Source organism: Mustela nivalis, assembly GCF_964662115.1.
Source record: "Mustela nivalis genome assembly, chromosome: 14".
In the NCBI taxonomy this organism is placed as follows: Eukaryota; Metazoa; Chordata; class Mammalia; order Carnivora; family Mustelidae; genus Mustela; species Mustela nivalis.
In genome coordinates this window covers 55,017,270-55,041,964 of record NC_139033.1, presented here as the reverse complement: position 1 = coordinate 55,041,964, position 24,695 = coordinate 55,017,270, and the positions used below count along the sequence as shown (strand labels likewise).

Here is a 24,695-nt window from a genome sequence, read left to right as displayed (position 1 = left end):
GCCCTGCAGGTGCAGTGAGGGTCCCTGGGTGCTTGTGGCAGCTGTGTGAAGGGCAGCCCGGCCGTGGGTGGAGGGATTACGGCACTTCCTTAGAGGCTTCGTATGCTTGTTTCCACGCCATTCTAACAGGCATGGCTGTTTAGTTTACCAACCCTCCTTTTTTAGCCAGAAATTGTCAGCTTCAAGTGCGAGGAGAGAGGGGCAGAGTCTTTGATTGCAGTGGAGGGGGACAGCCGACAGCTTGCCAGCGACGGAAGATGCCGTGAAAGAGTGTAGGCAGAAGAGCAGTGTAGACAGAATGGTACTCCTGAGGCCATTTCATGTCCACTCAGCACGGTGGCCCCAGTGACACTTCAGACCGGATCACGGCATCACGCAAAACGGGGGCCTGTTTCCATCATGTATTTGCATGTGTCTCGGGATTCAGAAGTCCTTCTTCACAACAAGTAGAAACGACGTCCTCACAAAAAGCCCTATTTGTGCCGCAGTTCCTGCATATTATGAGTTCAAAGGATTTAGTAGTTTGGTTATAAAGTAGTTTGTGCAAATGTACTCTCTGTATCTATTTCCCCATGAAAACAGGACAAATAGTGGAGGTTGGGAAGTGCGTGGGTCCTTGCCTTAGCTGGGTAGGTTGGTCAGTGCTCAGTCCATTAAATGTCCAGAGTCACATCAAGCACTCACATACGGTGGTAGATGGTCCCCAGGTGGGGTGTCACAGCCTGGCAGGGCTGGGGAGCCTGAGGCCCTTTCCAGAGCAGCTCTGTGAGGAGCAGGTTCAGTGGTCAGATAAGTTTGGAAGAAGGTGTTCATCTTGGGTAGGTTTACTGCACAGACCCCCACTCAGTAAGACCCCCACTGGCAGCCCCATGCGATTCATAGATGCTTTTGGAGGATGGTGGGAAATGCATCTGGAGGAAATGTTTTGCTTTCTAAAATACATTATTCTGGGTGACTGGCAACCTAAGTCTCATTCTTGCATCTTGAAGAAGCTTGTGCTTGCTGCACGGTGTGAAGGAGGACAGACAGGTGACCATGAACGACGCCGGGCAGGCAGAGCAGGGAGGGAATGTTGCATTTGGTCAGAGAAGCCTCAAAGAGGAGAAAAGCCCTGGGTTGGGCGCAGGGGGAGACAGTTGTGTAGGTGTCCCACTGATTTCACCAGGACTCCTATTCCCTGAGGTGGACCCGGGACGAGTTTCTCCTTCTGGGGGTTTGTAGAGGCAGCGTGTCCCTTGAGTGACCAGCGGATTCTATGGCGGAGGCTTGGCCAACTGTGCTGCTGGCTCCGGAAGGTCCAGCCTGGTTTCCACAGGCTCCTTCTCCGTGTGGGAATCCCACAGGGATTTGGTGGCTTTCAGAAAGGTCAGATGGTTTCATGGCTGGGTTGGGCTCTCTTTTCAGGAGATTTCAAAAGAATCTGTGATTCTTTTCAGAGAATTCAGCTTTCCGTAAAGAAGCTTTGGGGTTCTTGTTTTTGATACCCAGGCCTCCTAATTCCATTCTCCTTTGTGTGGAAGTCACTCTACTCAGTGGTTAAGAATGTGGGTTCCGATTCTGACTGCCTTTGGTTGGCTCTGTGAGGGTGGGCGAGTTAGTGTCAACCCTCCAGGTGTCCATGAAGCGGGGCTAACAAGGGGCCCTGCGGATAGTGTTGCTCTGAGGACTAAATGAGATCCGATGTAGAATGCCTGAGCACGGGGCCCAGTAGGAAGCAAGGGCTCAGTAAGCACTGAGTGTGAGGGCACCTGCGGCGGGGTGGGGTGGGGTGGGGCGCGGCTCCCATGCTGCACTGTGGTGGGCGGCTCTCTCGCCCTCCCTGGATGCCATGCTCATCCTGGCGCTGAAACCACACCTTTCACCTGGCCGGGATCCCGCAGGTGATCTTCTTGAATCTTGGTGGGTTTGTGACTTGCTCATAACCAGGAGAAGGCCACAGAAAGGGATAATGTGTGGCAGAAAAGGCAGTGCCACATCAGCATTATTCCTTGGGACATCCACTTTTGGGTCCCAGGTTACCATGCAAGAAGGTCTACCCTGGGGTTGCCATGCTCTGAGGAAGCCCGCCACATGGAGAGGCCAAGCACAGGCCCTCTGGTGGCAGTCCTGTTGTGAGCCCTCCTGGCTGGGACGCTAGACACACACCTGACGCATTAAGTGAGTCTCCAGATGACTCCAACTCCCAGACAGCACGTCACTCCCAGCCTTGGCATCTTCCCAGCTGAGACTCGGGAAATCATGGAAAAGAGTCAGGCATCTCCTCCGCTCTTTCCAAATTTCCGACCTACTACAGCTGTGAGCACAAAAAAATGGTTATGATTTTGTTCTACCAAGTTTGGTGGCCTGCTTAGCAGCAGTGGTAACAGAGACTGTAAATGTATGGTATGGGGTATGGGGGTTGGGGGGTGAGCACAGGAGATTTCCAATTCCAGTTGGCAGGGGTTGGGGTGCGGTGGGGAGGGAGAGTCCCTAGCAGCTGCCCTTTGAATGGAGGCCACCGGACTCTGGAGATGGAGTTGGCCTGACCCCGTGGTGTGGCCTGGTCTCCGCACAGAGAGCCAGGGAACGCCTGAATTTCATTAGCAGGTCCCCACGCCACTCAGCTGTTTGCCCAAGGTAAAGGAGCAGAGTTGTTTTCCTGAGGCCCCTTAGTTCAACCCCGAGAATGGCTTCTTCTCACTCTGACAGTCCAGGGGAGAGAGCTCAGGTGAAGACAGCCATGGTCTCACCAGTGTGGGAGGTCCCATTGCTGTGCACAGTCCGGCAGGAGCATGAGCCGGCGTGTGGTGAGCTGTGTCTGCGGAGGGGGCCTGTGGCTCCTGGCTGCCTCTAGCCACCCTGCATTGTGGATTCCCAGGGACAGAAGCTTCAAAGTTTTGCCCAGCTGGGCAAGCTGTGTTTGTTTTCCTGAATGCAATTAAGCGACTGCCGAGTTTAGCCAGTCATCTGGGCTGAGGACCCTCAAGGGGCTCCCAGACACGTGGGAGAATGGAACCCTTGACCCACAGCCGGGTAAATATCCTCCATGTTAGCCCTCCCTTTGAGCCCTGAGTGAATACAGATCACTTCCCAGAGCCTTCAGGAGACAGGAAAGAGCCTTGAGACTTCTGGATTGAACAGCAGTTCTGTGATTCAACCCAAAGTAAGGGACATTATGGAAAGCAAATGGATAAGACACAGTGTCAACACAGTCATGTTTGTAGCCCAGGCTGTGAACCAGACAGGGCAGCTCTGAGTGCTAACTCTGTGGGGACTGCTCTGTGATCAGCCTTGGGGCAGAAGATGCCAAGGAGCCGTCCCACATCCGGGCCACTCGGATTTTATTCTTGTGAATCTCCCTTGGAACATGGGGGCTCTTTGAAACAAACAGACCTAAGCAGGGTCGGGCCTGGTTAGTACTTGGATGGGAACAAACAGACCAACAAACAAACCAACTAGTTTATTATTTTTTTTTATTGAGATAATGTTGATATATAATATTGTATTAATTTCAGGTATACAACATAATTATTTTATGTATATATACATATATATATAATCTGAAATGATTGCTGCTGTTTAAGTCCAGTTAACATCCATCACTATACATGGCTCATTTTTTTCGTGTGATGACAAATTTTAAGACTTACTCTCTTAGCAACTTTCAAGTACATGTAACACAGCATCAGTAACTAGAGTTACCATGCTCTACATTACATCCCTGAGACTTATTTATCTTATAACTAGAAGTTCGTACCTTTTGACCACCTTCACCCATTTTGCTCTCCATCGCTGACAGACACCAGTCTGTTCTCTGTATCTGGGAGTTTGATTTTTTTTTTTTGGTTCCACATATAAATGATATGATATAGTATTTATCTTTCTGTGTCTAGCTTACTTCTCTTAAAATCATGTCCTTGAGGTCTATCTATGTTGTCACAAATGACAGAATTTTCTTGTGTTTTTTTTATGACTGAAATACACACACACACACACACACACACACACACACAGTTTCTTTATCCATTCATCCTTTGATAGATACTTACATTGTTTCTATGTCTTGGCTACTGTAAGTAACGCTGTGGTGAAGTGGGGGGAGCATATCATTTCAAGATAGTATTTTCACTTTCTTCAGATTAATACTCAGAAGTGGGATTGCTGGATCACATGGTAGTTCTATTTTTAATTTTTTGAGGACCCTTCATAATGTTCTCCATAGTGGCTGCAACAATGTACATTCCCACTGAGATTGCACAAGGGCTCCCTTTCTCTACAGTGTTTGCAATACTTGTTATTTCTTGCTTTCTCAATAATAGCCATTATAATAAGTATAAGGTGATATCTCATTGATTTGATTTGCATGTCCCTGATGAGGAGTGGTGTTGAACATCTTTTCATGTACCTCTTGGCCATTTGTATGTCTGCTTTGGAAAAATGTCTATTCAAATCTTCTGTCCATTTTTAATAGTGTTGTTTGTTGAAATGTGAGCTCCTAACTTGGAATTTGGCCTGAATTTGACATTCTCAGTTTTCTCAGGCATACATTATAATCCATCTGGATAAACTTTAGTTATCAGTGACATTTTGTCAAATGTGTTTAGTAAATCCATGATAGATCAGGGCACTTGGGAGCGAAATTCCAAGCTCAGATTTTCACTTTATTGTTGGGAAAGGGAGGTCCACATCTTGATCTGAAACTCTGTCCCAGGCCATCCGAGTAAAACTGGACATCCTTAACACTGGTCTCATGTCGTATTGAACCCACAGGTGGATAAAATGGCCAGTCTTTACAACATCCACCTGCGAACTGGCTGCTTCTGCAACACTGGGGCCTGCCAGAGGCACCTGGGGATAAGCGACGAGATGGTCAAGAAGCATCTTCAGGTCGGTAATGCTGCTCATCTCCAATGGTGGCCTCTCCAACCACCCTGGAGGCTGGTCTCGTGTCTGGGGTCAGAGATCCCAACCAACCATGAACTGGATTTTACTTAAAAAGAGAGAGGAAGACCCAGTGACCCCAACTCTTCAGTGACTGACCTGGGTTCAGCACTGGGGCAGGTGGTTGGCCTGAGCAACGACCAATCCTGGGCAGCCCCGCTTGGAGAGTTTCAGGGACTTCTTGCCTTCCTTTCCACTCCTCCCAGCAGGAGCACCCAGCCTGCTTTTGGCTTTTGTAGTGGCCTAGGCTGGCCATTTGTATATCTTTTTTTGAAAAATGTCTATTCAAATCGCCTGTCCATTTTTAATAGTATTCTTTGTTGAAATGTGAGCATCTTCACATTTTTCACAAAGCAAGAACATCGCTGTCTTGCTTTCTTGTCAAAGAAGGGTTGCAGCCCTCCCTTTGGTTCTGAGAGAGCTTGAGGGAGTCACCAGCAGGTGTTTCTCCTGCGTCAGCTCTGGGGAGACCAAGAAGCTGACCCATCCTGCTTCCTAAACTTTGGTTTGTCTTGCTGGGTCAGTGGGTTGTCATGATGTGTGGCTCTGGGTAAATGCCTTCCATGCAGTATTTCTTTTAAACTTTTTAAACAATCCATTGAGATTGGTATTGACCTCAGTTTGCACTTGAGCAAAGCGAGATTCACAAGGGAGTCCTCGTGCTTAGCGGAGCAGGGCTCAGGCACACAGCATGTGTTACTCTTACTGTTTCTTCTCCTGGGTTAAGTTTCTTCTCCAAAATAACTTCAGATTTATCCATGTGGAATGAGTCACCCTAGCTGACTTATTTTCCTTTTATCCTAGGCCGGTCATGTCTGTGGAGACGATGTGGACATCATAGACGGGCAGCCTACAGGGTCTGTGAGGATTTCCTTTGGATACATGTCTACACTTGAGGATGCCCAGGCCTTTCTCAGGTTCATCATAGCAATGCAACTGCACCAGTCTGATGGCCAGCCTCTCCCTCAGACCACCCCTAGGGAGGCTGGAGCTGCGTCAGAGAGCGAGGCTCTGGATGCCAGGCTGATCACTGTGGACACATGTAGTCCCTCACCTCAGGAAGATGTCCGCACAGCCTCCGGGGTTGGCGACGACTCGCCTAGCACTGTGGAGGCAGGGGGTTCGTACCCACATACGCCAACAACCACCGGAACCCAGGAGACACCTCCAGAGAAAGCAGCAGGAGCCCTGCATGGGGGCCTTGGGCCACATGTCATCACCAATCTTTACCTCTACCCAATCAAATCCTGTGCTGCATTTGAGGTAAGGGTTTTCATGGCAGCCCAGTGACCACTTGTTGTTGTTATTGTTGTTTACTTTATACTTTTTTTTTTTTGATTAAGTGAAGAAAAAGGTACAGGAAGTAAAGCAAGTCATGCAGAAAATCAAAATCATATTCAGAGTGCTGTGCCATGGGAGAGGTCATTCTCATTCCACCCTTCTTGGTTGGGGGTGACTTTTGAACTTTTAGAGGTACGCCAGAGACAATCCTGTTTCTGAATGGCGAACACCTAGTTACTCTTAATAATTATGGATATAATTTTCAGTGAATGGGTGTGCTGGTTCCTTGCTGAAGTATTTTACACGCTTTGTCTTGTTCTGTCTTTAAAACAAGATGAGGTGCATAGTAATATCATCCCCATTTTATAGATATGGAGCCTGAGAGCTATTGAGGTTAAACAGTTTGTCCAGTCATCAATGATAGAGGAAAGATTTGAATCCAGGTTTGCTGACTCCTTGGGTCAATGTTTTTATGTGACTTGTTCTGCTGAGCCCTCCCTGTCCGTATGAACTATGTCCATATGAACTATGGCTTGGTGGTTACATGAGCTGAGCAGTTGGGTTGCCCACCTTGGCTGGCCAGCCAGCCCTGACAGCCCCGTGGTGGCCAAAGTGTGGCTATCTTCCTATGGCCTGTGTGTATCCCAAGTCCCAGGTAAAGGTCCCAGACTCCTGAGCCTCTGGAATTACAGGCTCTTTGGTTCCTGAAGACATACCATGGTCAGGGCTGTTTGTGGCCTGCTTTTCATGGTTGTCCCATGGGAACCTGTCCTCCAGGCTGAGACCATAAGAAGCAAGTTCTCTTTCACTTCCTAATGGAGGAGGGTGAGGAATCCATATTTCCCGTGTGTGTCAGACTTGTATTTTCACAGACTGCTCATGTTCCATAGGATAGTCACACAGCACAGATACCTAGGTAGGAAGTAGTGTCCCATTTTACAGACAAGGACACTGAGACTCAGTAAGGTTTGCTAAAGCTCTTCTGTCCATCTGCTCATTCAAAAACTGCACACTAAGGACCCGCTAGCTGCCAGGCCTGGGGCCAGCACCTGGTATACATTGATGAGCAAAATGGAACAGGTTCCTTCCCTCAGAGAGTGCAGTATCTCAGAAGAGACAGACACAAGACCACGCACCACCCGAGTGAATAGAATCATACTGGTGATAAGAGACCATGAAGGCATGAAGGGGGTGCACCAGATACAGCTCTGGCGGATGGATGTCTTAGTCCCTTCAGGCTGCTATAGCAAAGTACCATCAACTGTGTGGCTTATAAAAAACAGAAATTTATCTCTCATGGTTCTGGAGGCTGCAAGTCCAACATCAAGGTGCTGGCAGATTTGATGTCCAGCAAGGGCTCACTTCCTGGTTCACAGACGGCGTCTTCTTCTTCTTCTTTTTAAAAAATATTTTATTTATGTATTTGACAGAGAGAGAGAGAGAGAGTTCACAAGTAGGCAGAGAGGCAGGCAGAGAGAGGGGGGCAAAGCAGGCTCCCTGCTGAGCAGAAAGCCCAATGTGGGACTCCAACCCAGGACCCCGAGATCATGACCTGAGTCGAAAGCAGAGGCTTAACCCTCTGAGCCACCCAGGTGCCCCCCGATGGCGTTTTCTCGCTGTGTCCTCACATGGCAAAGGGCCGAGGGAGCTCTCCAGGGCTGCTTTTATAAGATCTTTCATCACCTTCAAGACAGTTCCACTCTCATGACCTAGTCACCTGCAAACGGACTCCTAACCCCCAATGTGAGGGTATTATCTGAGGTTTCTTTAGGCTTTCTGCCTTTGGGGCAGGAATTCCTTAAGAGTGATACTATGCTTTCTCAGTGCATCTCAGAAGGAGACACACTCTGTTCATTTGTGTCAATGCTGGTCAAATTAACTTCATCATTTGCTTAAGATGCTTAAGAAACATCTGCCAGGTTTCTCTACTGTAAAATTCATTAATAAGTAGTTAATCAGTATTTTGTGGGGAGATACTTGAGGATATGTAAATATCCTGATCCCTATCAGATTTTATTCACCAGATTTAGCATCTATTGATGACTTTTGCCTAAATCAGTGATTGGTATGATGATTACAAAATGGCAATTTAAGAAATTCTATCATTCTATTTTTATTTATTAGCTGGTATTCTACTGGGATAGAAATTTCCTTCTTCCATTTTTATTTATTCATTAATTATTCTTTCTTTTTGTATCTGCATGGACCCATGGATTCTGATTTTCCTCAAAAGGTTACAACCTATCATCATCAGTATTTATTTTGATGCCTAAATTGCCACAGACTTGGCCATGGGGAGCTCCGTCAGGTCAGCTCCTGTGTCCTTTCAATATGTCCCTATTATTCCTTGAACATTTCCTTATTCTCTGGTGCAATAATGTGTTCTAGGCTCATTCTGTATGTCCCCTGCCTGAGAAATGGATTGGGTCATTTCATCAAAGGCACTTCACATCTTACATCAGAGAATGATATTGAGAAACTAATACTTGGTCGCCACGTCTGATCCTTGTTCTTTCTCCTATGCCCTCTGTATGTACAGAGCTTAGAAATGTTTGCTGCTGTGACAGATTAGCATAAACTTTTAACAGGACTCATCTGATTAGATTGGGCCCATCTGGGTCATTCAGGAAGCTCTCTCCATTGTAAGGTCCTCAACTTTAATTGCGCCTACAAGTCCCTTTGGCCTAATCCCAGAGATTAGGATGTGGACATGTTTAGGATGACCATTATTCTGTCCACCACTATATATGTATGTGTTAAGACTTTTGGGATACACAACATACACGTGTGCATACACACATCTGTATTTCTTTCTTTTCCTTTTTTTTTTTTTTAAGAGTTTTATTTATTTAGGGCACTTAAGTGGCTCAGTTGGTTAAACCACTGCCTTTGGCTTGGTCATGATCCCGGACTCCTGGTATCGATTCCCGCATCGGGCTCCCAGCTCCACAGGGAGACTGCTTCTCTCTCTGACCTTCTCCCTTCTCATGCTCTCTCTCTCTCTCTCAAATAAATAAATAAAATCTTTGAAAAAAAAGATTTTTATTTATTTATTTGACAGAGAGAGAGAGAGTGAGCACAAGCAGAGGGAGCAGCAGGGAGAGGGAGAGGGAGAAGCAGAGTCCCCACTGATCGGGGAGCCCAATGTGGGACTTGATCCCAGGACCCTAGCTAGCATCATGACCTGAACTGAAGATAGCCACTTAACTGACTGAGCCACCCAGGCATCTTGTCACACATCTGTCTGTATCAATCAATCAATCAATCAATCTATCATCTATTGATCTATCATCTCTCTCTGTCAGCTAGCCATGCTCCCGATTTCCCACGAACACCTCCACCTTCAATCCGATACCACACGTGGGGGTTTGGTTACAGAAGGAGGAGTTGAGCACATGAGTACCCCCGCTGCTGCAGCTGAAGGCTCAGCCCCACACATGTCAGTTCCCGCCTCCCTCAGGAAGAAGAAAGGGGGAAAGGGGAAGCCAGCACATTAAATTTTTAGAGGACAAAGTAAAAGATAGAAAATTATAGACCCATTTCAACCAGTAGGCGAAGAACAGTGAAGAGTCTGAGGTTTGCCCTCCTTTTACACTAACCAGCTAGCCTGCCCCAGTGTTCTTAATGCTGACAAAAACCACGAGACTCCTGGGTCTGAGACAAAGGACTTTATTACTCACAGTGAGAGACTTCAAGGAAGACTGGGGCAGCATGAGCTTCATGTTTGTGTTACTTCCCTGTGCCCCACGTGTCCTGAGAGGAGATACAGAGGGGCCCAGGTGGATGGTGTGCCCTTGGCTCAGCAGCCCCTGCCCCAGGGAACCATACTCATCATGGGCTGCAAGCAGACGTGCCTAGCTGTTGCTCAGGAGGAAGACATCATACTACTGCACTGTGAGCACACCTGCTCTCCTGCTGGAGGCTTGTACTCACTGTATTTACTTGTATTTACACAAACATACTCAGAAAGGGAGTCTGGAACATAGGGCAGTTTGGCTTCTGCTCCTTACAACAGACATGCAGAAACAAGAGACATGAAGATCGTCTCCCAGTAATACATTGTCTTCTAAAAAGTTACTTGTAATTCAAAACACGTTTTCCTATAGAAAGAAGGATGGTGGTTTCTGGGTTTTCCTATAGAAATAATAATGATTAACAATAAACAAACAAACAAACAAATAAGAAATAATGATGGTGGTTTCCGGGCTTACCCGAAAAGGCTTATATAGACCATTATAGTGCAGAGATTGAGTGTTGGACCAACAGAAGCAGCTATAGTCTGTAGGGGACTATTTGATAACGTGAGAAAAATTAAAGAGAGAGGTAAAAGGATTAACACCTATGGATCATATGATATATTTTAGTTGCTTTACATTTTATATTTCATTTTAGCTTTGAGCCCATACTATGAGAAAATCCTACATGTGACAAAGCCAAGACTCAGGAAGGTTAGGAAGTTGTTCAAAGCTACTAACAGTTGAGGTGGGATTTAACCCAGGTCTGTCAGTCTGTAGAGTACCCCCACCTCTCAACACACATTTCCACTGCCTGAATACAGGGCTCACCCTGCTTAAGGTGAAACTTACCCTGACATTCGTCCTCCTTGGGTTCTGTGCCCTCCTCCTGCTCCCTGCAGCTCCTCTCCTTCATGTTCCACGGAGCCCCAGTCTTCCTTGAAGTCTCTCACTGGAAGACCTACCCCCAAATGCTCCTTGATTAAAAATTGCATCCTTTCCTTCATTACCTGCTGTTGAAGTTTTCATATTCTTTTGGGTAGCTGAATTGAGTGCTCAGAGGAAAACAGTTGGATGAAATTGATTCGCAGGTCAAGAATGATGGTCTCGTCGTTGGGTGATGGATATTGGGGAGGGTATGTGCTATGGTGAGTGCTGTGAAGTGTGTAAGCCTGATGATTCACAGACCCCTGGGGCAAATAATACATAATAGCCTAATTAAAAAAAAAATGATTGTCTCTTAACTACTTCAAAAGCATGTTTTTCACCTTTGCCTGTTCTTTTCTTCACTGGAGACCTGGTTCCAGAAGAGCCCTCTCTGATGGGGCTACTGGCCATGCGCTGTGGCATGCAGCGCTGTTAGTAACTAAGTTATGGACAAAACTCCTGTGAAGACTTGGCCGTACTTCACTGAAATGTCATTAGCTTTTCCCTAATGCCCTTTTTCTGTTGCAGGATCTCATCCCAGATGTCGTATTATATTTAGAGGTCATGTCTCCTTAAGCTTCTGTGGGCTGTACCGGTTTCTCAGACTTTCCTTGTTCTTGATGACCTTGACAGTTTTGAGGAGTACTGGTCAGGTATTTTTTAGCATGTCCCTCAATTTGGGTTTGTCTGATGTCTTTCTCATGATTAGACTGGGCCTACAGGTTTTTCTGGGGAAGAGAACCACAGAGGCAAAGTGCTAATCTCATCATATCAAATATCACATATCATATCATATCATAGTACATACTATCAACATGACTTATCACTGTTGATACTAATTAACCCCGATCATCTGGTTGAGAGAGTATTTACCAGGTTTGTTCCCTCTAAAGTTTCTGCTCCATCTCCTTTCCATACTGAAGTCTTTGGAAGCAAGTCAGTCAGTGTTGCCTATGTGTAAGCGGTAGGGAGTTACCCTCCTCCTCTTTGAGGAGGGCAGCGTCTATATCAATTATTTGAGGTTCTTCCACATGGGAGATTTCACTTTTCTTACTTATATATTTGGGTATTTATTTATTATTTATTCAATCATGTATTTTTTTCAGTATTGACTCCTGAATATGTATTTTGTATGTTGAGCTATAATACAGTACTATATCATTATTCTTGTTTTTGCTCAAATTGTTCCAGTTCTGGCCAGCAGGCATGCTTTCAGCTGACTCCTGCATCCCTTTGACATACTCCCATCATTTTGTTTTTTTGAGTATTTCCTTACTTTTCTACCACCACCAGATGCTCCTGATCCAGCCCTAGAATCAAGCATTTCTCCAGTTTTTTTTTTTTTTTAATTGGAGAATGGGATGGAATGCAAGAGCTATCTGGGCAGTGGGTGTAATTTATATTTTAATTTTGTAGAAATATGAAGAGTTCAGGAAAACTTATGCACTTAAAGTGGATCAGCTCAGTGACCATGCCAGTATAGTTGTAGTTTGTGCAAGACATATGTCTATAGTATGAGGGTACACCTGTACAGCATTCACCACTGTGGGAGGATAGAAAGTGAGAGTGATGGGAAGTCAGTGAGGAAGGAAGATTCGAGATGGGGTGGAGTGAAGACTTACTTTCCATGCACATTCTTGTTTTCTCTGAATGCTGCTCTGTGCATGCACAGTACCCATTTAAAAGACAGGCTGGAGAAGAGAAGGGTAGGAAGTGGATCTGGAGGTTAATGGAAGGTATCCAGCTCTCACAATGTCTCCTTTGCATTGTCTTCTTTGCTTTCCTTTCCTTTCTTCCTTCATTTCTCCTTCAAGAGTATGAGCTGAATTCCTGAAGTCCATCTGTACTTGCGTAACAACTGTGCAATAATGTGAAGACCGTTTTTGAGGAGCCCTGCCCTAAAATACACTTACTTGTTCCTTTAGGTGACCAACTGGCCTCTAGGAAATCAAGGGCTGCTGTATGACCGGAGTTGGATGGTTGTGAACCACAATGGTGTGTGCCTGAGTCAGAAGCAGGAGCCCCGGCTCTGCCTGATCCAGCCCTTCATTGACCTGCAGCAAAAGGTCATGGTCATCAAAGCCAAAGGTGTGAAAACTGGGTTCATTTCCCCAAATCGACTCTCAAGAGCGTTTTTACTCCTATGAAAGTAAAATAATAGGTTTTTCTCTATTGGATATTGAAATAATCCTGAAGGGAGTGAAATGTTGTCTAAGAAACAACACAAAGATCTTGGTCTGTGTTTTGAGAAATCTTTGGAGAGAGGTAAAGATCTGACAGTGCACTTAGAAAATAAAGGAATATAAAATTTGAAATTATATGTCTTTTCACTCACATTCCCTTTATTTCAGTCAGTTGTCATAATACATACTCAAGCTTTAATTCTTCCTTGTTGAGTTTTTGTTATGAACTAACATATATAAAAGTATAGATCAGCTCTTTCCAATGGAACTTTATGTGATGATGAAAATGTTCAGTATCTATATTGTCCCAGTTGGTAGCCACTGATTACATGTGGCTATGGAACACATGAAATGTGGCTGGTGGGACGTGTACAGGTCAATAGTTTTTTGGTATAGTCACAAGATTGTGCAACCATCACCACAGTCAACTTTAGAACATTTTCATCACCATAAAAGAGAAACTTCATAGCTATTAGTAGTCACTCCCCATTGCCAGCCTCATCCCTGGCCCCTGGCAAACACCGATTGAATCTGTTTCTATGGATTTGCCTATTCTGGATGTTTCGTGTAAATGGAATCACACGGTATATGACTTGACTGGCTTCTTTTGCTTAGCACCATCTTTTCGAGGGTCGTCTATATTTTTGGAATAATATGCCATTGCATGGATACGCCATTTTGAAAAACCCATTTAGTAGTTGTTGGATATTTAGGTTGTTTCCACTTTTTGGCTATTAGAAGTCAAGCTGCTGTGAACATTTGTGTACAAGTTTTCATGTGGCCTTATGTTTTCCAGTCTCTTGGGGATGTACCTAGGAGTAGAATTGCTGGCTCATGTAGGAACTGTATGTTTAGCATTTCTGAGGTGGCTGCATCACCATTTTACATTCCTACCAGCAATACATGCTGGGTCTAATCTCCCCATGTCCTCATTTTCTGTTTTTTTGTTTTGTTTTGGTTTTTTTTTTTTTTTTTGTTATTTTCTGTTGTTGATTTGCAGTAGTCATTGTAGTGGGTGTGTAGTGGTAACTCTGCTGCTTTGATTCACATTTCCTTAATGACTAATGGTGTTGACTATCTTTTCTTGTGTTTATGACTATCTTTTCTTGTGTTTGCTGGCCATCTGTATATCTTCTTCAGAAAAATATCTATTCACATTCTTTGCTTATTTATTCTTGAATTATTGAGTTGTGAGTGACTTTTCTGTATTCTGTATATAAGTCTCTTTTCAGATCTATGATTTTCAAGTATTTTCTCCCATTGTGTAGATTGTCTTTTTATCCTCTTGGTGGCTTGATTTTACTTTTAACCTGTCTGCCTATATCACTATGAGTTGGCTCATGCTTTTTTATCCATTTTGACAATCTCTATATTTTTATTGGTGTGTCCTGTTGGGATTTTGATTGTAAAATCATGTATTTTGTAGTCATATATTTGTAATCATATTTTGATTGTATTATCATATATTAATTTCAAAAGAATTTATATCATATAATATTGAGTCTTTTATTTATAATAGTGTCTTTCTCCATTTAAGACTTCTTTAAGTACTCAAAATTTTAATATTTTCCAGAAACTTTTATACTTGTTTTTGCTATGTAATAATTTTTTTGAAAGAATGCATTAATTTATTTTTGAGTGTGTGAAAGAGGAGAGAGAAAGAATAGGGAGAGGTAGAGATGGAATGTTAAGGAGGCTGTGCACTGGGTGTTAATGTGGGGCTCAGTTTCACCATCCTGAGACAATGATCTGAGCCTAAATCAAGAGTCAGATACTTAATAGACTGAGCCACCCAGGCATCCAGCTATGTAATAGTTTATTGGAATATTTTTAATATTATTTTTTTCTTTTAAATATTTTAATTGGTTATTAATGCATATGGAAACACTATTGATTTTTGTATATTAATGTTTTACCTTGTACTTTTTCTGAATTCCTATTAGTTTTATTAGTTGAGCTGAATATTTCCTTACATATTCTGTGTAAATAAGCATATTGTCTTCTAATAATGATAGTTTCATATCTTTCTTTCTAATTTTTATTCTCTTCTTTCTTTTTCTTATCTTATTGCATTGGCTTAGGCTGCTTGTATAATGGTAAAGCAGTGTGGGAAAGATATCCTTCTTCATTACTGATCTGAATAGAATACTTTAAAAAGTTTCAAAAATAAGAATGATGCTTACTAAGGTTTTTGATAGATTGGTTTTACCAGGCTGAAATAGTTCTTATTTAGCCAAATGATGACTAATAGTCAATCCTTTTTGAATGCTTTTTCTGCATCTCTTGGTTATCCTTTTTTTTTTCCTATAGCCTATTAGTGTGATGTCTTACTTTAGTAGATTGTCTAGTACTAAATTATCCTTGGACCCTTGTAGGGGAAACACTACTTGGCAATGACTTTTTGAAACATTGATGGATTTGGTTTATTAATATTTTGTTTAGTATTTTTGTACCTATTTATTGGTGAAATTGATACATCACCTTCTTTTACTGTACTTTTCTTATTTAAGTTCAGGTATCCAGGATATTAATATCCAAAAATCATTGAGTGGATTGCTTCTCTTTCTTTCTATTGTCTATATAATGATTATATAGAGTTTATTCCAGAATATAAAGAGTGGGAAAGAGAAAGAAAACAAATACCAATATCTTCCACTTCAGATTAGCAGCACTTTGTGAAGTGGTATAATGTCCCCTCCCATCAGGGATAAGATATTCTGCTCACTTGCAGGGCACTCCCACACTGTGAGAGGACTAAGGGCATCCTTCAGCAATGCGTGACAACACAAATTGAATAACAAACACCAAAACAAGACATTATAATGCTTTCATGCATGTGACCTGTCATTCCCAAAGATTTTAGGCATATTGAGCCCAGAGATCAGGCTCTCCAATTTCTCTGTATCTCTGAGTTGAGCACAGAGCTTAGTATATATGTAATGAACTTATTTCCCATGAACTTTGTTGGGGTCCCTTGAATTCAATTCATGCATGGATCCCAGATTTTGTTGCCTTAACCAGAGGCCTATAATGACCTTTAGAAGGCAACTGAGTGCCAAAGACTCTGAGTGATTTATTTAGAGCCTTGTGTAAGGATAGAAAGAGGCTGAGTACAGGCCCCCCACTGGCTGCCCAGGGAGTGTCCTTATCCACATGCTGTCCTCCCTGCTCTGGTTACTTCCTTATAACCAGTGTTCCAAGCTCCCTTGACTGCTCTCCCCTGTGGTTGCATACCTGGCATTGTGATGTTCTTCCATGCACACACTTTTGACATGGCAGCGTCTGTAATTACTCAGCACAGCTTAGTCCTTCTCTAAAATTCAGGAACATTCTGGATTAGTCCTTCCTCTCGCTTTCCTCACACAGGGACAAGAGTATGTAACTGGGGAAAAAAAAAGAGTATGTAACTGGCTGTGCAAGTGCAAGTTGTGGAGGAGCAGGGGACATAGTTCATGGAATACTTAGTACTCAAATTATTGTTTCTCTGTCTTTGTCATGGTGAAAACCCTGTTATGATGGTCAGGGCCTGAGGATCAGATATGATCCAAAGCTCGGGATATGCCCATTTTTTGTGCTCTGTGTGATGGAGAAGGACTGGGATGGGCAGGGATGAAGGCATGCATGACATGCGCTTGCCTGAGGGATAGGTTGGGTCATGCTGGTGAGCAGTATGACCAGCAGTAGTGTGGAGAGGGCTGGAGGGCACAGGTGGGTCACACAGGAGGAGCTTCTGCTTCTAGTGTCCACAAAGTGGGGACTGCCACACATTCTACTCAGGTGTCTTGGCTTCATGCCTTTTCCTGGACTCTAAGGACTCATGGGGGACAAGGACTACAGAATAACAGAGGACCTCAGCAGTTCCAGCCTTTACCAGAGGTCTTTCCCTCCTTCGTGGCACTGGATCAGTTTCCTCTTGTTTCATCCATGTATTTCAGTGTGATTTTATTTAAAGAATAAATGGCACTTTTGCTGGGTAATGATGGGTCATGAGTGTTAACTGTTACTATTCCTGAAACTGTTACATACATATGCTTTATACTCCTCCATACTTATGCAAGTAACTATAAAAAAGCTTCCTAACCCCACTGATATGATAACAGTTTTATGCCTCTCTGTCAATCTATCTATCTATCTATCTATCTATCTATTCATCCATCTCTCTTTCCAGATAATGATGATTGATACAGGAGTCCAATTTGAGGCTGTCTCCCAGGGGCTATTGAGAATTAACACTCTATGCTTATATCTTTACAGAATGAGCCTTCATACCTGCCTATTTCTAAAGGACTTAAGGTAGCTTAGAAAACAATGATCTTGAGATGTGGAGTTGTCCAGAGGTAGCAAAACCTTCTAAGGGATATATAGTGTTCCAGCTACTGTGGATGTGACTGACCAAGGGCAAAGTCTTTTATGAGAAGGCTATTTGCTGTACATAATGTTGGTGGTCATGATCATGCAAAAGAGAATCTCTGTGTTATAAAGAGATTTCCAAGATCTGGCCAATTATTTGACCCAACCAATTTCCAGAGTCATTACAATTCTTGTATATTTCATGATAATGGCCTTTCACTTAAATAGTTGACTCTTTTTGCCTGCTAATAAATCTGTCTCTAACCTCTTTCACTAGGGATGGAGCCTATAGAGGTGCCTCTTGAGGAAAATGAACAGGCTCAGGTTTGCCAAAGCAAGGTCTGTGCGGACAGGTGAGACTCTACAGCAGGTGAAAATCTCAGGTCTGTTTGCAGGTGGCACAGAGGGGGAAAAGAGGAAAGCCCTGTAGATTGGTCCCCCGCTGCACCTGCCCATCCAGTTGGCTGCCCCTTTCCCCTCATGAACTCCCCTCTGACCACACTGCCCCGCTCTGTTCTTCAAACTTACCAAACATGCACCTTCCTCAGGATGCCAGCAGAAAGAGAAATGTAGCCATTTAGGGATACCTGCTGTTTTTTATGATGCTCATTCCTGGTTGTACATTTCATTTAGCTGCATTTGAAAGAAATGCTATTTTCTGGCTAATAAAGAGGTGGTTAGGCATCTTCTGCTCAGAACCTCTGATTGATGACAATGGACTATGATGCAGTGTCTCAAAGCATTGGAGGGAAAGTGCAACTAGATGAGGTTTCCTTCTACACTTCCCTTTCCAGACACAGGTTGGCAGCTGTTTGATCCAGTAAAAATGAAGGATATGACAAGTTTTCCCTTCTATCTTGTAATCCCAATGTAAGTTATTAGCAACTTTGCATTATAAATTCTGGTGATGTGTAGATTTTTAGAATAATTTTTAAAATTTTGAATTCTTTAAATTTTATTTTAAAAGTCTCTAAGATTGCAGAGTTAAAAAAAAAAAGCTGGATCAATAGATGTACTTCTATTGGTAACTTGAAGGCATAGCATTCTTTTCACAAACCAAACCCATTATTCCTGGCGGCGGTCTGGCCACGAGAGAAAAATACGAGTCAGACCCATAATAAAAATCCAGAAGATATGTCTGGGTTCCAGTCCTTCTTAAAGCAAAGCACCACTCTAGAAGTTCTCAAATTCTAAGCTCTGTGGTATTCAGTGGCTATAATCAATATAAACAAGGTCTTTCAAGATGAACTTCTAAAACTTTTTATCTGATCTGAAAGCTTTGCCCAAGCCCCAGCCCTCAGGTCTCCCCACAGCTTCTTGGGCACACCGTCACTTTAGGCTTCTCTCTGGGGGGATGTAATCTCATATTACATTATATTTATTACACTGTATTATATTTTGCAATCTAATGTTTTTGCTATTTGGAATATTATTTAAAGGAATACTAAGTAATATTCACTCCCCTCTTTTTTCTTCTCCCCCAGGGTAAATACTTACAACTGTGGAGAAAAAGTTTCGAGCTGGTTGTCAAGGTTTTTTGGCCGACCATGTCAATTGATCAAACAAAGTTCAGACTTTCAAAGAAGTGCAAAGATACGGGGCAGAGGTATCACCCTTGGGGTTGGTTCTTAGGGGAGAGGCACTTGGGTTTGCCCTGGCGTACACCCAAATCAGTGCATGGAATGGATTTACATGGTGACTCACTCATGCGCAGAAAGCAGGGTAACTGCAGGTGGTCTTCAGAATGACCCCGAGGAGGGGAGGTGGGCTTCCAGCCCAACAGGCACTCTGTCTCAGTCCTCCCTGTTTAGAAGCACAGTTTCATTGTGTTAGAGAAAGACATTGGTAACTTGCTATGTCCTCAGATGGTATGCGGGGACAAGAGTACCTGGTTTCTAGTCTCATGGCAGTGAGAGTTGGACAAGCCTTGAGCCTCATGGTGTCTCAGCTGGTATAGATCCCAACACCTTCCCCTTGTAAAAGTGTTGGCAAAAGAGCTGTTGTTAGCTGAAGTGAGACAGCAGAGAAGAAAGTATCTGAAAGTTTACATCCAATGTGGAAAGAAGAGATAATTTTTGGGTGTCTGCTCATGCGTCACTCAGGGAAGCCTTGCTTGATGGCTCTCCTTAGAACCAGAGTCCATACCTGAACCTCTTTAGTTCATTCCCTGTTTTATTTTTCTGTGTGGTACTTGTCCCATCTGAGAAGCCATGCCTTTTACTCGGTTGTTCTGTTTATGAGATTGTGCTGGATTGTAAGGTCTGAGACAGGAATTTTGTATGATTTGTTCAGTCCTGGGGCCCAGAGCAGCATCTGGCACATAGTAGTTGCTCAATAAATACTAGATGCATGGAAGGATAGGTGAGTCATCGCCATACTATCGATCTGTGTAGGGATGACCCAGCTTAGTGATTAGCTCCCAGAGAGACTGGCTTGTAATCCGAGTAGCATTTTGACAGTATGGGGACTGGGGACTGGATGGAGGAACTGCATAAGTGAAATTGTGAATCTCTGACAACATATGGTGGAGAGAGGATTCAAGGGATGTAATCTACTTGCACTTTTAGAAGTGTTGGCAATTTTTCATGTCAAAAGTTGTTCAAAAAATTTGAGTTGCTGTGTGATGGAGAAGGGGAATAAATGTATGCTCCTCTTATTGAGGAGGGGAGCTGGCGGTGTCTGGGCATGGGGGAGCTTAGAGACATGATGAAAGGGGAGAGAGAAATAGGCAGTTCTGTGAGCAGGGACATGCAAGGAGTGGGCCTCAACAGGACCAGGGCCACCATAGAAATGAGCTGATGGAATAAACTCTGATCATTCCTAGTGCCTCCTGTCTACCTGGGGTTCAGTTTGATCCTCCGGAGGATGGCTAGAATCATGAAATGGGTTGTGGTCCTTTGAGATCTAAGTTTACAGGCAATGGCTTACTGGTAGACAGTGACACTAACATAAAGGTCATAATAAAGATCTCTTCCAAGGGCACGGGTGTGGAGGAGGCATCCTCTACACCTGGAGTGAGTTGCAGAGGGCTTCAGGGAGGAGGGAACTTGGAAGCTGCATCTTAACATGAGATAAGAGTTTTCTAGGCAGAGAGAGGCACGAAGGTTAGTCCGGAGCAGAATGGCAGGGCTTGGCATTTCATGGGCCCAGTGAAGGGTTTAGGAGGGTTGAAAGTGGGTAGGGGTACCCTGGGGCAGAGCTGGGGAGAAGAGATGACTGTTTGGCTGAAGAGTCAATGAGAACTATCTTGTGTTGGGGGCACTCAGTGAAGAAGTCTGAGCTGAGGAGTTTCGTGATGCCACATGTGTTAGAAAGAGTCTTGGCACCATGTGACGGCTGCATCAGAGGGCAGGGTGAGTGGAGCACAGGGCAGGAGGGGAGGCAGGAGATGGCAGTGAATGTCCTAGGGGGAGATGGGGACCTGGCTGAGGCGAAGGTAGGTGCAGAGGGAAGTCTGTCCCCTACATGATACAGTGCCAGGGAGCGTCAGCTGGAGAATGTTAAACTTCACGGATGCCATTATGGTAGAGAAGTCTCTGACAGGCTAGGGCTTTGAACATTTTTAGGTTGGTACACCTGAGAGGAACTTTTTTAGAGTTACCCTACTTCCTTTTACATTTTTAAATTGTCATCTAAATTGACCAGTAGAATTTCAATATTTTGTATTTTGATCCTCAAGTATTCATTTAAAAAGGTATATATGAGCATACTTCTTTTAATTGGTCAGAAATTTTATTTCTTTCCTTTCCCTTCTTCAACTTGTATTCCCTTTGACTTCCTTGACATAATTTTATTTTATTGTTATATATTTCATACCTGAAAATCTTTCCTTGGGGCACCTGGGTGGCTCAGATGGTTATGCGTCTGCCTTCGGCTCAGGTCATGATCTCAGGGTCTGGGATCGAGCCCTGCATCATCTGGGTCTCTGCTCAGCAGGGCTTTGTTCCCCCATTCCCCCGCCTACTTGTGATCTCTGTCTGTCAAATAAATAAATAAAATCTTAAAAAAAAAAAAAACAACAGAGTGTTCTAAGAGCTCATTTTCTTTCTGTTTCTGAGAGATTTGAGTGATGCTTAGAACATTTTTATTATTTCCAGGGCACCATTTTTTTCCTTTGTAGAAATAGTGTCTTCTTTTTAAAAATGCAAGCTAACGGAAGCATGATTCATTTGCATTCCAAGAAAACAGGTCTTCTTTTTAAATTTACTTCAACTTTTTATTGAGGTGTAAGTGACATGTAACATTATATTAGTTTCAGATGTACAGCATGATGACTTGATATTTGTATATATAGAGAAACGATCACCATGATAAGTCTGGTTAAATCTGTCACCATATTTAGTTACACATTTTTTTCTCGTGATGAGAATTTTTAAGATTTATTCTCTTAGCAACTTTCAAATATGTTGTACAGTGTTATTAACTACAGTCACCATGGTGTACATTATATCCCCATGATGTATTTATTTTATAACTAGTAGCTTATATCTTTTTTTTTTTTAAAGATTTTATTTATTTATTTGAGAGAGAGAGAGAGACAGTGAGAGAGAGCATGAGCGAGGAGAAGGTCAGAGGGAGAAGCAGACTCCCCATGGAGCTGGGAGCCAGATGTGGGATTCGATCCTGGGACTCCGGGATCATGACCTGAGCCGAAGGCAGTCGTCCAACCAACTGAGCCACCCAGGCATCCCTAGCTTATATCTTTTGATTCCATTTACCCATCTTGCCCACCCCTATCCCCTGCCGCTGGTAACCTGTCTGTTCTCTGTATCTGAGTTTGTTTTCTTTTCTTTTCTGGTTTTTTGTTTGTTTGTTTGTTTCAGATTCCACATACAGTGAGCTCATACAGCATCTCTAACTTATTTCAGTTAGTGTAATGCCTTCAAGGTCCATCCCTGTTGTCACAAATGGCAAGACTTCATTTTTTAAAAAAAGATTTTATTGGGCGCCTGGGTGGCTCAGTGGGTTAAGCCGCTGCCTTCGGCTCAGGTCATGATCTCAGGGTCCTGGGATCGAGCCCCACATCGGGCTCTCTGCTCAGCGGGGAGCCTGCTTCCTCCTCTCTCTCTGCCTGCTTCTCTGCCTACTTGTGATCTCTGTCTGTCAAATAAATAAATAAAATCTTAAAAAAAAAAAGATTTTATTTATTTATTTATTCATTTTAGAGAGAGAGAGAGAGAGAGAGAGAGAGAGGCGGAGCAGAGGGGAATGGAGAGAATTGCCAGTAGAGAGATGCCGGCCTCCATTGCATGACACTGAGACCATGACCTGAGCCAAAACTAAGAGTCGGGTGCTTAACCAACTGCATCACCCAAGCGCCCCAAGATTTCATTCCTTTTTATAGCTGAGTAATATTGATGTGTGTGTGTGTGTCTGTGTGTCTGTATGTGCATGTGCGGTTATCACATCTTCTTTATCCACTCATCCATCGAAGGATACTTACACTGTTTAAAATACTCTGTCACTTTTAGATCAGTCTGCTGGTGCAACAGCCACCCTTTCTCTGGTGAATGAAGCACAGTATTTGCTGATAAACAGATCTAGTGTGCTGGAGCTCTGGCAGCAGTTAAACGCCAGGTAAGGTCCTTTGCCTGGGGAACAGCAGACAGATGTAACCCCTTGACTCTGGGAGTGAGCCTGGCACCCCGCTGGGGAGTCCTGGAGTCCCGCTGAGAGACGGGGGCCCTGGGAAATCACAAAGCCCTTTGGTCCAGTTCCCACGTCTCTCCTGATGCCTTCATGGTGCTTAGTCAACCCCAATTCTTATTTTTCAATCATTCTATTTCTTCACATTTGTTGTAATTGAATTGGACTTGACCCAATTTCATTTCAGGCCCACCCTCCCACTACTCCCTGTCCCCTAGGAGCCTTGCCCTACTTCCACAGTCATTTTGAGTGGAAAGAAGGGTGATTATGGGAGCTTTTAGAGTTGTAGCTCTAGAAGCTGTTTGCCTGTATTGTCATACAGAACCGGCACCACTGCCTGTCTATGCTCACCCAGTGATTTCCAAGGGCCCTGGCGTGTTAGAGGGTCACCTCTAGAAAGGGTTCATTCAACCTTCTTCATTATTCTTTAAAGGACATTGAAGTCCCAAGGGAATCAGACCATTAGGGCAAAAAAATCAGCCCATTACTATGTGAGAGCTGGGACCAGCTGCTTGTCCTTAGTCCATCGGCCAGGAGAGCTGTGCCCACGCCTGTCATCACAAGCTGGGGACCCTGTGACTCACATGCCCTGTGGTCCTGGGCACATGTGTGCATGCTCATAAGCATGTATTGATACAGCTTAATAAAAATGACACAGATGCACTGTTTGTAGTAATTCCTCTTTATAGCCTTTGGTAAAACCACACAACAGAGTTCCCCGGCCATGGCCCAGCTCGCCTTCCTTGGGTACAGAAGTTTGATGCAGTGGCAGGTCCCTGGCTGTTCACAAAGCTGTTCTGGCACCGTGTGACACTCCTCCCCAGGTCCCTAGAGCCCTGGAGAGAGCAGGGCAGTGGTCGTCTGGGATTTGTGGTGTGCAAAACTAGGAGGTAGAGACAGGCTTGCTGCATCCTGGTTCCTACCAGGAGGGGGACCATACCTCCTGGTTGAATGTAGGGCTGGGGAGCAGGAAGTGGATGGGACATGGAGGAGCAAGGAGGACCAGCCTGTTTCTAGAACCTGGGAGGGTCGCTTGGGACTCTCTGGTTGGTGTCTCTGTTCTACTTTCAAATTTGATAGACTCTATAATCATATGCTGACCACGATAGCTTTTGAACATCAAGTTTTTCCTTTCACAAAGCACAGAAGGAGGGTTTGTAACTTGGAAGGTAAATCCAGAATCAAAGGATTTTAGGACTGGAAAGTGTAAGCCCTTGCATTTCAGATGAGGAAACCATCCTACTCTTTGGTCATGGGAGTCACACGCAGTATCAAAACTAGATGGGGTTCTCCTGGCTCCTGGCTTTTCACACACCAATCCCTGCTCGGGGAGGGGATGGCGATGTGGCCTTATCCTCCACCAGAGCCTTTCAGGTTCTGTTTCCAGGGAAAATGCCACTCCTACTTAAGAATTCTGCTCCACCCCCCAACTTAAAAAAGATTTTGTTACTGAAGCACAACAAAGCACAAAAATCGTAAGCCCATAGCTCAGTGAATTTTTACAGATGTATATGCCCATTTAACCACCACCCAGATCAAGTAGAGAATATTTCTAGTAAACCAGAAACCTTCCTCATATCCCCTTCTAGTCAGCCCTGCCAAAGGTCACTGGTATTCTGATTTTGTTCACCACAGTTTCACCTGTTCTCGAACC

At 43.9% G+C, this 24,695-nt stretch overlaps 1 protein-coding gene across 3 annotated transcripts in view; it reads left to right on the top strand.

Annotated features, from left to right (window-relative positions):
* Positions 1–24,695, top strand: part of MOCOS (molybdenum cofactor sulfurase) — a 56,977-nt gene that overhangs the window by 19,366 nt on the left and 12,916 nt on the right. For all 3 annotated transcript variants that reach the window (XM_082699503.1, XM_082699505.1, XM_082699504.1), the window contains exons 7-12: positions 4,750–4,866; positions 5,725–6,183; positions 12,788–12,950; positions 17,673–17,748; positions 18,880–19,001; positions 22,867–22,972. In XM_082699503.1, the coding sequence (XP_082555629.1) occupies positions 4,750–4,866; positions 5,725–6,183; positions 12,788–12,950; positions 17,673–17,748; positions 18,880–19,001; positions 22,867–22,972 (1,043 nt within the window). The remainder of the gene's footprint in view (positions 1–4,749; positions 4,867–5,724; positions 6,184–12,787; positions 12,951–17,672; positions 17,749–18,879; positions 19,002–22,866; positions 22,973–24,695) is intronic.